The sequence below is a fragment of the Nyctereutes procyonoides genome, unplaced genomic scaffold, assembly GCF_905146905.1.
Source record: "Nyctereutes procyonoides isolate TBG_1078 unplaced genomic scaffold, NYPRO_anot_genome, whole genome shotgun sequence".
NCBI lineage: Eukaryota > Metazoa > Chordata > Mammalia > Carnivora > Canidae > Nyctereutes > Nyctereutes procyonoides.
Window position 1 is genome coordinate 167289 of NW_026575134.1, and position 12370 is coordinate 179658.

General features: G+C 57.1%; 1 protein-coding gene across 1 annotated transcript in view; it reads left to right on the forward strand.

Annotated features, from left to right (window-relative positions):
- ABCA13 (ATP binding cassette subfamily A member 13) overlaps positions 1 to 12370 on the forward strand; it is a 265035-nt gene that overhangs the window by 105850 nt on the left and 146815 nt on the right. Inside the window, exons 26-30 of the mRNA XM_055301220.1 lie at positions 1168 to 2973; positions 5816 to 5922; positions 10062 to 10180; positions 11849 to 12012; positions 12256 to 12335. Of these exons, the coding sequence (XP_055157195.1) occupies positions 1168 to 2973; positions 5816 to 5922; positions 10062 to 10180; positions 11849 to 12012; positions 12256 to 12335 (2276 nt within the window). The remainder of the gene's footprint in view (positions 1 to 1167; positions 2974 to 5815; positions 5923 to 10061; positions 10181 to 11848; positions 12013 to 12255; positions 12336 to 12370) is intronic.

The window sequence follows — 12370 nt, forward strand, 5'->3', positions numbered from 1 at the left end:
TGATCCCAACGTCCTGGAATCGGGCCCCGTGTCGGGCTCCCTGCTCCACGGGGAGCCTGCTTCTCCCTCTCCCTCTGCTCGTGCTCTCTCTCTCTCTCAATAAAAAAAAAATCTTTAAAAAAACTTCTAAAACTGATAGTCACATTATTTTTTCATTCTATTTGAAGCTTGCCAGTGAAAAGGCCGTAGGGATACCCCAGCTCGTTCTGTGATGTCTGTGTCAGGCAGGGCACAACCACAGAAATAGAGGCAGAGCAAGGATTTATTTATTATTTATTTATTTATTTATTTATTTATTTATTTAATCATAAATTTATTTTTTATTGGTGTTCAAATTGCCAACATACAGAATAACACCCAGTCAGAGCAAGGATTTAATTCAAGGAAGGAGCTGGCTCCTGTCCTTTCTGGCTGTGAGCTAAGTAGGTGCAGAGTCGGAAGGCACGCTCACAGGCAGGTGGGATCCCAAGGGGGGGTCGTACTGCCCACAGGAAAAGATTTTCGGGGGTGGTGATTGGGAAGAGCAGTTGCTGGGTCAGGGGGGTTCTAGGCACGCTCCGAAGGCCCTCTAATTGATGGAGTCGGGTCTGCCCAGGACACTGTCTCACTAAGTCAGAGTTTACTCATCAGGGGTTTTAATTGCACCTGCAGAATCGCTTCCCAGCAGCACCTGGGTTAGTGTTGATGCTGCGGTGGGGCCACTGGCTTCCCGTCCTCCTCTACTCTTCTGAGGGAATCCACCTTCTCACCCTCCAGGAGTGACATGGAATGGGCTGTCCCCCAGCCCCGCTGACACATCGCAGCCCCCCCCCCCCCCCCCCCCCCCCGTCTGAGCGATTTGCTGGGACTTGGAACATTCGGAAAGATGTTCCTCTTGCAGCGAGAAGCAGCTTATCTTGATCTCACCTTCCTGTCTTTTCTAAAACTGAAAGTATGTGGCTTTTGAAGTGGCTAGGTGTGAGGCATCATAATGGGATTACCTGTGAAATTCCTCCATCCTTTTCATTATTTGGCTCTGAAATCCTAATTTTCATCTGGAATGTGTGTGAGCATGTCACCTTGTAGCCAGTGTGATCTGTCCGTGTTCCTACTATGAAACAAAGATATGACTCTAGGCTTTAATCTCCCCACTACTAAACGTGAAAGTTAATAAATATTTATTTACAGTTTTGTCCCAAAGGATAAACATCTAGAAATTCTGACACTGGATCAGTTTCTTACCACCTCAAAAGAAGACCGTCTGATGAGCATTTTCTCGAGTTTAAAGGAGACTCTAAATCGTCTAATCAAAAGTTCATTTATTTTAGACAATGGAGAATTTTATTTTGATAAAGGTCGAGGAGCGAAGTTCATGAGAGATTTATTTAATGCTCTTCTAAGGGAAACCCCAGGGGAAAATAAGCCTGAAAATAATTCGGAGTTCCTTGGGGTCGTGAGTCGGCTGCTCTTCCACATGAACAGCTCTGAGGATCTCCTCCAACTAAGTCATGATCTCAGATCAGCTCTTCGGCTCGTGAGAGAAGCTTCCACAGAGCTAGCGCGTCTCATGGACGAGCTTGTGACCTCTCCTCTCCAGGGCTTCCGTGACTCGTGTCCAACACTCCGAGGAGTTATACTCGCTAATCTAACTGGTTTGCTTCCCTTTGCAAATAATCCATTTCCTCTAAGAAACAGAGCAACGTTAGAAATCACTGAGGGATTGCTGGGTGTTATCTCAGGAGCTGGTGGAGAGAGTGGTGCCCCAGGCCCCCTCTTGGAAATGTCGGATACCCTGACCATGCTGGTGAGGGACATCGCTGACATGAGCCATCTTGCCGCCTCAGTGACCTCCGCCGTGGAACTTGTGGGGCGAGCCCAGAAAGTTGCCAGGAAGATGGCCACCATGTCTGAAACCCATTCCATCTCCAATACCAGTGACACTGTGAAGTTCTTCGACAGCCTCTATTCCATTTTGCAGCAAAGAGTCCGAAATATTGTGAACGAATCAACTGCTTTGCAGAATGTAGACCGTTTCACGTCCGAAAATATAAATGACTTGTTGACGCCATTCATTGACTTGGCTTTTGGGATGATCGGCGTCAAGCCTTATATTTCACAAGACGCTGATGTTGTCAACACTTCCTCAAGCACATTCTCCTATGTGAACCAGTCCAAAGACTTTTCTGATATTTTGAAAGAAATTGTTGAATTTTTAACTTCTGTGAAAAGCCACTTGGGAACCATGGAGCATCTTATGGCAGCTTTCAGTAATGGGACTCGAATATCTGCTATGGGTTCTGTTAACCTATGGGAGGAAATTTTGGATTGCTTAGATCCCATAAATAATATCCTCAACCAGATAGAGTTTTTACATCCGAAGCCACTTCGCACGCGTAGTTACCCTCAAGATACGAAATGGGAAAGAACCTGGGCAGTGATCATGTTTTTTAATGAAATGTTCTCACAAGACAGCACGGAAATCGGGACTTACTTGAGAACAGTGATTGGTCGCACCTTGGAAGCTCTTCGGAGTGACTTAGAGAACGACAACTGGAGCATTTTTAATCTGTCGCTGGCATTCGCTCAGCATCCAGACCACCTTTTGAAAGCCATAGAGACCCCTGGAGAGGCCTCGGGTGGAAGAGATGATGCCAGTGGAGCTTTGTTTTCCAACTTCTCTCTGATTCAGGATGTAACGCATCAACAGCTCGAAGAAGCGGTCCAGGTCCTGTTAAGGAGGATGGCATTCGTGGGGGAAGACCTTCCGCTCAACGATTCTCAGTGGATAAATTCCATGAGAACTGTGTTCCAGCCCATTTCTGAGAGTTTTGTGAATGCAGCCACTGGAAAGAAGATCACAGAGGGAAAAGAAGAGACGGTCCCGATGCCTGATTTTCCTTACATCCTCGAACCGTTGTCAGGTTTCGAGAAGTACCTGAAGGGATTAATTGAATTGGTGGACTACTGGCAAGACGTCCCGCTGATGGATCAAAGGTAATAAAACACCTGATTCACCTCCTTTTTGCGCCCCCTCCTTGCAGTAACTATAAAACAAGACTATGTAGGAATGGCCTGGAACCAGGTTAGGAAGGCTTCTTGACTTTACCTTGGTTGCCCACTGGGGCTTCCTTCGGCACCCGGTGCCTTGAGTCTAGCATCTTCACGACTTGCCTGGTGATTCGGCATTCAAACGTGTTTTGGATTTCCCCAAGAGTGTTTGAAAGGACACTATTCCATTTTCTTTTCTTTTCTTTTTTTTAAATAGTTATTTTTTTCACTATTCCATTTTCAAAAGTAAAGCCTTCTTCTTACTGTATTCACTTGTCCCGAGTGAGGTACATACCCAGCGTCTCCATTCATATACTCGGGCTCCCACAGGTCCTACTCTCTGATAGGCCAATAGGAATATAAGGCTGAAAACTGTGCTTTTAGTTGTCACCATCCCTGGAAAGGGACAGGCAGGTCTTGCCTTCTTTTCTCTCTTTTTTTAAAAAAAAAAAATTTTAGAATTTTATTTATTTATTTATTTATTTATTTATTTATTTATTTATTTACCTTATTTTCTCTTTAAAAATTTTACTTTTAAGTAATCTCTGCACCCAACATGGGGCTCAGATTTACAGTCCTGAGATCAAGAGTCGCCGGCTCTACCGACTGAGCCAGCCAGGTGCCCTGGCTTTTTCTCTCCTTAGGTTGATCCACCTCCAAGCACTGCCCTCAACCCTGAGGCAGGTCAGGGGAGCCCTGCTCTGGTCACGTTCTGGAAGCTTCTGCTGCCTGAGGCTGGAGGATTCGTGTCCTGGGTGTGCAGAGTCTCTGAGACGCGGCTCTGTCCACGCCATCCTTCCTGTGTGTGTCAGTACAGTTGGGTGGTCCAGGGTCCCTGCCTGTCCCTGCCTTTCTCATTGTCCCACAGGGAGATGGGAGGTGCCACCAGACCCTCGCTCCTCGGCCAGAGAGCCTGACCTATTCCCTGCTGGTTCTGCCGCTAAGGGCTGCGGCTTGAATGCAGCATCTTTGGTAACTTGGCAGGATTTCCTCGGTCAGTGGGACAAGGGTCTCCTCGCAGGAAGAACTATCGCTGCTTCAAAACTTGCACGCTGGCTTTCAGAGCTTCTCGCTTCACGTCTGCGTTGCCTCTGATCCCAGACCACACGGCGTCAGATTTTAGGCTCTGCTGTGAGTTTCCATGTGAGCAGACGTGGTCCCGGCAATCCCTCTACTCCACCAACTCCAGTTTCCATCTGATGTTGCCATTTCTCTGGGGACGGAGCTTACACTGTGCCCCGCGACTGGAAACGAATTGGCTGTGACCTGGCTGTGTGGCCACTAAGGTCACAAGGCTGGGTTCCCCATGTCTTAGCCATTAAGTGGTTTCCTTCTCTGTTTTCACTCTTTTTATCATTGGCTTCTTCAATGGGGAAGACAAAAAAATGTTCAGAATAGGTAATCCCAGGGGTCGTGGGTTTGAGGCCTGGTGGAGCCCTTTGCTCTGTAGCATGAGCTCATGGGGCCGGCAGCTCACCTGCGAGCAGGTCCCCAGCATGCCCCAACCTGCCCACCAAGGGCCTGCGGTCTACCCCGACGCCCAGGCGATCCGTGAACGTGCTCTAGTTTGTGAAATGCTGGTCCCCACCACAGCCTTCATTTTGGAGGCTGAGAAGCCCAGATTTGGGGCAATTCGGTGTCTTTTGCAGTACAATACACCTACTGAGCGAGACGCTACATGGCCTTTGTACAGAAAAAGAAATCATCACTCTTGCTTCCGGGTCAGTGATCTTGTAGGCACAACTGAAATGTAGTAACGAAAATCCCACAATTTACCAAAATATGTAATACCAGCTGCTGATTAGCATAGGGCTCTACACACCGTCATGGGTGATTTGGCCAGAAATGATAGTTATGTCTGTCCTTCTATGGCACTAAAACTCAATTCAGGAATAACCATTTCCTGCCCCCACCAAATATTCTCCAGTTCAACTATATTTTTATCATATCCAAATATAAAACCTCTTTATTTGGTTCGTTCCCAAGTTTAGAGCAACCACTGCCCCTGTGCCTGGCGTCCCCAGAGGACTCTGTGTTATTCTGCTCTACCTCCGAAAGTATCGAACAGCGTCGCGCTCTCTCGAACCTGCAATCGGCTCATAGAACCACGCAGACATTTTGTGCTTTTTAAGATTTTTTTTTAAGATTTATTTATTTATTTATGATAGACATAGAGGCAGAGACACAGGCAGAGGGAGAAGCAGGCTCCCTGCAGGGAGCCCGACGCGGGACTCGATCCCGGGTCCCCAGGATCACGCCCTGGACTGCAGGCGGTGCTGAACCGCTGAGCCACCCGGGTTGCCCAAGGATGTTCCTTTTCAAGGAATTTCAGGAAACTTCCTTGGGCAGTTGTGCTCTCCATCAGGGGATGTGACCCACAGTGTCAAAAAGAAAGAAAAAGAAAAAGAATAAACAGACAGACTTTGTTAAATTCCTTTGCAAGTGGCTTTGCGGATGGTGTGGTTTATCCGCTCAGCTGTGTCGGATGCTGAGGACGCTTTCGGGTTTTGGAAGGGGTATTGGCTCATCTCTGAGTGGGACAAGAGCCATTTGGGGTTCAAGAAAAACAAAAAAGAGGTAAATCTGAATTCCTGACCCTTTTCGTCAAAGGAGTGTCTGGCCTCCCGGGCAGAGTCCGTGCTCGCAGAACGGGGGCCCCGTGTGTCCTCGGGGTCGGCCCTGCTGCGTGGGTGCCTGGAGCCCACGGGGGGCGGGTAGGACTTGGGTTCTTGCACCCGGCAGTGATGCGCGAGCACCGTGTGATGTCGCGGTCTGTTTTATCCCTCAGTGTGGCAGTGTGTCAGGTCTTCCAGCAGCTGCGGAAGCCCCCGGGAGCCGTCGAGACCCTGCAGAAGGCGACGGCGCTGGCTCTACGTGTGCTCATCATCATTGCAGGTGGGTGCGCGTGTGGCGAGGGTCGCTCGTCTCTGTGCCCGTCTCTGCCCCTGAGCTGGCCTCTCAGTCTCTGTCTTTGCTCGTGGTCCGTGCATCCTTGTCTCTGCGACCCGAGGGCCGGCCGGGGTCTGTGGCCTGGGGCCGAGGGCCGCTCTTCCGGGAGGAAGGCCTCCCTCTCTGTCTGCCGCAGCCACGCCGAGCAAGCTGTCGCGTGCGGTTGTCTTGCCCTTACTCCTGCGCCTCCATCCTTGGGGGTCAGTGGAGCTTGAGAGAAGCAACCGTGTCTTCTCTCCCGTGCACCCGGCACGGAAGTCACATTCCACCCGTGTGTGCGGAGAGACCCCACACTGTCCCCGTCCTCCGTAGCCCCCCATGGCCACGTCCTCCCTCCCCGGGGAGCGGGATCTGCGGCTCCCTCAGCTCTGTCTCCATGGCATCGGGCATGCATCTGCACTCCGCAGAACCCCGTATTTATCTCGTAAGTGAGCTGATTCACTTGTGGAGATCCAGAGGCCAAGCCCACGGCTGCATTTTGTCGTGCAATCGTCCTGACGCGGGTGGGGCACACGTGAGCTGCCCGACAGGGTGACCGGGTTGTTAGACTTTGTGCAGCGCGCGCAGTGGGTCTGAGCCCGGGCCCGGACTGCCGCTGTTTGGGTGATGCCCCTGTGCATGCCCCTCGCTGCTCCCCCGCGGTGCGTCCCGAGCGGAGCCGCACGGCCCTCGGTGCTGCTAGGCCTCAGGGTGCAGGGACCGGAGCGGCGTCCCCTCGTCTGCAGCGTGGCCGCCCTGGCAAGCTGAGTGCATCCAGGCGGAGGCCCCGCTGTCTCCAGCTGCACACCCGTGTCGATTTTTTTTCCCCTTTTTTTAAAAGTAAATCCCTATTTCTGATTAGAGATGTTGCAAACGCTGGCGATTCTATTGCATATCAAGCATTCACTACCTCGGGACACTTAGGCTGCGGGTGTTTTCGGTGCAAGGGAGCCTGCAAGGGTAAATGGCAAATTGCATCTTTTTCCTGCGTCCCAAATGCTCGGTTGACCTTGAACCCGGCCACCTGCAGACACGTCATCCTGGCGCTTATCAGAGAGTACCGGCCAGGGTCCGACGTAGTGGCCTTCAGTGGCCTGCACGGAAGCCGGGCCGTGTTCTGCGGCGCAGCTGTTAGGGGGCGGACCTGCCACTGCATTGGCCGCACAGTCAGTTCTGAACGTGTGATTTCATTTCAAGGGAACTCCGGCACGTCCTGGCCTGGCGTCCCTGTCACCTGCAGCAGGAGGGCGGGACCGGCTCGGCGGGTGAGGATCTGGGGTGGGCGCCCGGGTCCCCGCCGCGCATCACACACAAGGAAGAGGGCTCGGGCCGTGACTTGCTGTGTGAAATACCGTAGTATTTTGCAAAATACACGTAGTTTGCGTGTCCATCTGGTGTCACCACCATTTCTGGGCTCCAGATTGAATACTTGAAACCTCTGAGAACTGTCGCTGGAGGACGGGGCGTGTGGCCTGACGGGCTCCCGGAACCGGAGGGACTGGGCCTCTTTGACCTTCTGGTTTGCCAAATTGACAGATCGAAGCCTGGGGAGTGGGAGCGGGTTGCCAGGACCTGGGAGCACAGCGGTCGGGGGCTGTCCCCAGCAGAGGAGGCTGGGGGTGGCCGGCGGGAGGGTCCCCGAGGCCAGGGGGGCTGCAGAGCCAGAGCGGGGCATCCGACGCGTCCAGGGCCAGGAGGAGCACGGCAGCAGGCGGGGGGCCGGGGGGCCACGGGGCGGCAGGCGTGCCAGGGAGCGTGCAGGACAGCCCTGACGGCAGCCCGCAGTCGCCCCCGGCCTGACCCTGCCCGGCCGCCGGGCCCCGCGCCCACCCGTCCCGGCTGGTCAGTTCAGAGCAGGAAAACGCGGGTGGACCTGGTCCCGGCCTGAGCGCGGCCAGTGGTGCTTCACCGGAGCGCCCGACGCCCTTGCAGGTTCGGGTAACGCGACTCCTGAACACGCCGTCGTGTCTCATTCAAAGCAGGGGATTCGTTTATCCCAAAGGGAGACGCTGCTGTGTTCCGGGGGATGTTACTCAGGAGACACATTTTGCAGGTTTTACAGTCGGGAGATCTGTGCTCAAAATCCGGGAAATAGCGACATTAATGAGAAACTAAGCAAACGCGGCTCTCCGGTGGTCGCTTCCGCACAGCACGGCTTTGGGTCCATCCCGCGCGGCGTGTCCTGTGGGCCCTAGAACGGAGCAGGGTACGGGCCCCTCGTGCAGCCAAGACCCATGTGTAACTCTGACCCACGCAGCTCAAGTCCATGTTGCTCAAGGGTCACTGGGAGTTTAAAACTTTTTTTTTTTTTAATTATTTTGGAGAAACAATGTGATCATTTGAGAAGCACAACTGGACTTTCTGCAAAACCAGAAAAAAAGTATTTTAAAGTTTTCGCGGCTCCTGACAACACCTCTCACTTTGGGTGATGAGCAAGGCGCCACTGCTGAGCAGGTGCCTGTTGGGTGCGAAGGTGCGGCCGGGGCGAGCAGCGACGGGGACGAGCCCTGAGCAAAGGCCCTGCGCGGTTGCCCAGGGCGTGCACTTGCCCGCTAGGGGCGCCGAGGGGTGGGCTCGGTGCTGGGGGAGGCTGTGGGTTGTGCAGGGGCTGCCGGGGGAGTACAGGGAGCGAGCGGGGTCCTTGGGCCGCTCCCTGTGGTGCACGTGAGATGGGCGAGTCCCGTGGACACCGTACGGGAGGGCAGAGGTGGTGTCCAAGGCCTGGGCCCGGCCGTCTTCACGGAGCAGAGAGTCTCCCGGGATGGAACACGGGCTCCTGAGGAGCGTCCCCTCGGGTGGCGGCTCCCAGGCTGGCCGCTTCGGGGACCCAGGGGGACAGCAGCCCTGGGTGGGGGGCAGCAGGGGGGCCTTTGCTGAGCAGGAGCCTCGGGCCCTGGGGACGGGCCCGGGGGCTGCGCCGGAGTCTCTGAGTCGAGGGGCTTCGCGAGCTGCTCCGTGGAACCGTCGTGAGCAGTCGGCGTGGGGCCGAGCCGACCCGGGGCCACTGCTGGGTCGAGGCCCTGGTGCCGCCGGGCCGGTGCGCTCACCCCCGGGCCCTCGGCGCCGCCAAACACGTGGGGGTCAGCGTCCTCTCCTGGGACATTGAGCAGAGGTCCTTTCGGGTCATCTCGGGTGAGCGCGGGCCTGTCCGGGCTGCGGCGCCGGGGGGCAGTGGGGCTCCAGCTCGGCCGCGCTGCCTCTGCACCTGCTCGTCGGGGCCCGGCCCTGAACCCCGAACCGTCCCACTAACTCCTAGACAGGCTTGGAGGGTTTTGGTCACATGAGCGGTTAAAAAGCATCCGGAGGAAGAACATGCCAGAAAGTCACAAACTCTTAAGCCCGTAGTATGTGCAAGGCTGTGGGGCTGGGAGGCATGGGTGCCTGGGGGGAGCTTTTTTTTTTTTTTTTAATTTTTATTTATTTATGATAGTCACCGAGAGAGAGAGAGAGAGAGAGAGAGAGAGAGAGAGAGAGAGAGAGAGAGAAAGGCAGAGACACAGGCAGAGGGAGAAGCAGGCTCCATGCACCGGGAGCCCGACGCGGGACTCGATCCCGGGTCTCCAGGATCGCGCCCTGGGCCAAAGGCAGGCGCCAAACCGCTGCGCCACCCAGGGATCCCCCGGGGGGAGCTTTTACTCTTACTTTTAGTTTGCAATGTTTCTTTTCTTTTTTTTTAAAATATTTTATTTATTTATTCATGAGAGACACACAGAGAGAGGCAGAGACACAGGCAGAGGGAGAAGCAGGCTCCGTGCAGGGAGCCCGATGCGGGACTCGATTCCAGGGCCCCGGGGTCACGCCCTGGGCTGAAGGCAGACGCTCAACCCCGGGCGTCCCCGTTCAAATGTTTCTTCTAGGCTATTTGGGAGGAAGTGGGTGTGCGGTGTGTGCCGGGCGAAGGTGCACCGTTTCTGAACATTTACCCCCTAAAAATACCCAGACGTCTGCGACTCCGAAGCCACGGCTTCCCCTTTCCTACCCTGAATGTGCGTTTTGATGATCCCAGGATGTCGAATCCGTAACCCCAGGGACTGGATTGTTTGCAGGCGTTTCCGGGGGTTTCCAGATGTTTCCGGCTGACCTGTCTGTCCCTGTTTCCCCTGCAGATAACCCTTCCCTGACCAGGGACGTTGTGTGTGCTGCTCTGAGCTGCAAGCAAGACGGGACGCGGCGTCTCCTTGTCCCTGTCCTCCGGGCGGCCGCCTGGGGGCTGGACCACTACGAGGTTTGTCATCCCCGCAGGTCCCTGGAGCTCGTTCAACCTGAACGGCCGCGCGGAGCCGCCCGGTGGGTCTGAGCTGAACTGTTAGCCCGCGGCCCTCGTGCCCTCGTGCCCGAGGCGTCGGCAGGGTCCCCGGGGGCGGGCCCAGGCACTCCTGCGCGGGGTGTCGGGTCTCCGGAACCCCACACGCTGGCCCCTGAGCCTCAACAGCACAATTCCTAATTGCTGTAGTGTTTTTTTTCGGATTTTACTTACTTATCTGAGTGAGAGAGGGGACGAGCAAGAGCAGGGGCAGAGGGAGGAGCAGGGTCCCCGCTGAACAGGGCCCGGACGCGGGATCCGATCCCAGGGCCTGAGGTCGTGCCCGAGCCGGAGGCAGACGCTCCGCCGACCAGCGTGGCCGTGTGGGCTCCTGACGTGGTCGCTGTCCTGCCCCCGTACGCAGCCGTCACCAGCGCTGTGGGGCCCGAACGCGGCTGTGCTGACACCGTGTATACCACGGAGGTGGAGAAATTCTACCGATAAGAGCTTTTTCCCCAGAAAGCCACTTCTTGAACGTTCCCCAGCCCGTCGTGGGCTCCGAGCAAGGGCGGCGGGGAGCGCGGGGAGCCGGCCGCCGGGTGGGATGGCCGCAGCCTCGTCTTGGTGACCCGGGTGGGGCTCAGGGAGCAGCGGGTGATGCGCCCGGGCCCCCGGGCGGCCGACGCATTGGGGCCATCTGAGTCTCCCTCCCTCCTGGGCCACCTCTGTCCCTAATAACGTGGATCCACATGAAGAAGCCCCGAGAGATGCTTCGGGAATGCGGCACAGGGCTTGCGGCCACGGAGCAGGGTCCTCGCTCTCGCCGCCCCGAAGCCCCGGCTCGTCCCTGCCTGGCGGCGACCGAGCGGTCGGAGGGGAAGCTGGAGGCCCTGCCTCTGGGACGCGGGGCCTCGAGGGCGGGGCAGGCCTGCAGGAGCGAGGCTCTTAGGAACCGAAATACGTCCGGCTCGCTGGAAGGTGCCCCGGGCCCCGCGGCCGGCAGACGGCGTCTGGCCAACAGCCTGGGGGGCGCTGTCGGCGCCGGTGTGGGGGTCTCCGGGAGGGAGCGCCCCGCGGAGCCGGTGGTCGGGACGGGGACCAGCTCTCGCCAGCTCCCTGCCGCCCTCAGCACGGAGCTCAGCGGAGACGGGACACAAAGTGCGCTGGACTGTGAAGCAGAGAGTCCAGACGTGGAGCTCGTGGACTTGGTCGGCCGGGGCCTCTGAAGCGTCCCCGGGTCCCGGCCGCGTTTACCCCCCGAGGGCTGCAGTGTCCCCGCGGAGCACGGGGTGCGCGTCCCTGTGCGGCTCCCGCGGGCTCAGACCTGCAGCCCCAGCCCGACCCGCCTGCGGCCGCGCCCACGGCTGCGAGGACGGCCTCCGGGGAGCGGAGTCCCCTCGCGGGGTGTGTGTCTCCGCGGTCTCCCTGGCCCCGTGAGTCACGGCCTCCTTTGCGAGGGAAGCTCCTGGTGGTTTTGAGGGAAAGCGTCAGAAGCCGCGTTTGGCAGGAATACTCTGTTACGTGTCACGTGCCTCGGACGCCTTCCTCCCGGGCCGGCCGCCCCGGGTGTGCTGAGCACCGGCCGAGCGCGAGGAGACGGGACAGGAGCCCCACGAGCACGCGCTCTGACCGGACCTTCTGTTTCTCTAGGAAATACGGACGATGTGGTCCTCGCCCCTTCGGCTGAGCTGTGAGAGCCTGGGCCGGAACCTGTCCGCCTCCCTGCGGCGTCTCAGGGGCGGCCTGGAGCCCGCGGCCGGCCGGGGCTGTGAGTGCCCGTCACCGCTGCTCACGGCTCAGCGGCTCGTGCCCACGTACGTACGGGCCGGGGCCGTCTGTTCACGGGCCGGTGACCCTTCCACATTCCTGGGAAGCCGCTTATGAGGCATCGTCGCCGCCGGGGCTCTGGGGACCCTGCTGGAGTCGGGGCGGCCGCGGGCGCCGGCACCCGGAGGGCATTGGAGACGCGGGTCGGGTGATTCCCCGGGGGCTCCCGCTCACCCCCGCTTCTGCTGCTCCGTGTCGCTCGCGTCAGCTCTGGCTTCCTGCCGTTGTAGGTTGGCCCACGGCTTCCAGAGGGCCTGGCGGGCTCGGCATCCCGGGCTGACCTTCCTGAGCAACGTCACGGCAGCCGAGGGTAAGGCGGCTCCTCCGGGTCCGCGTCGTCACCGA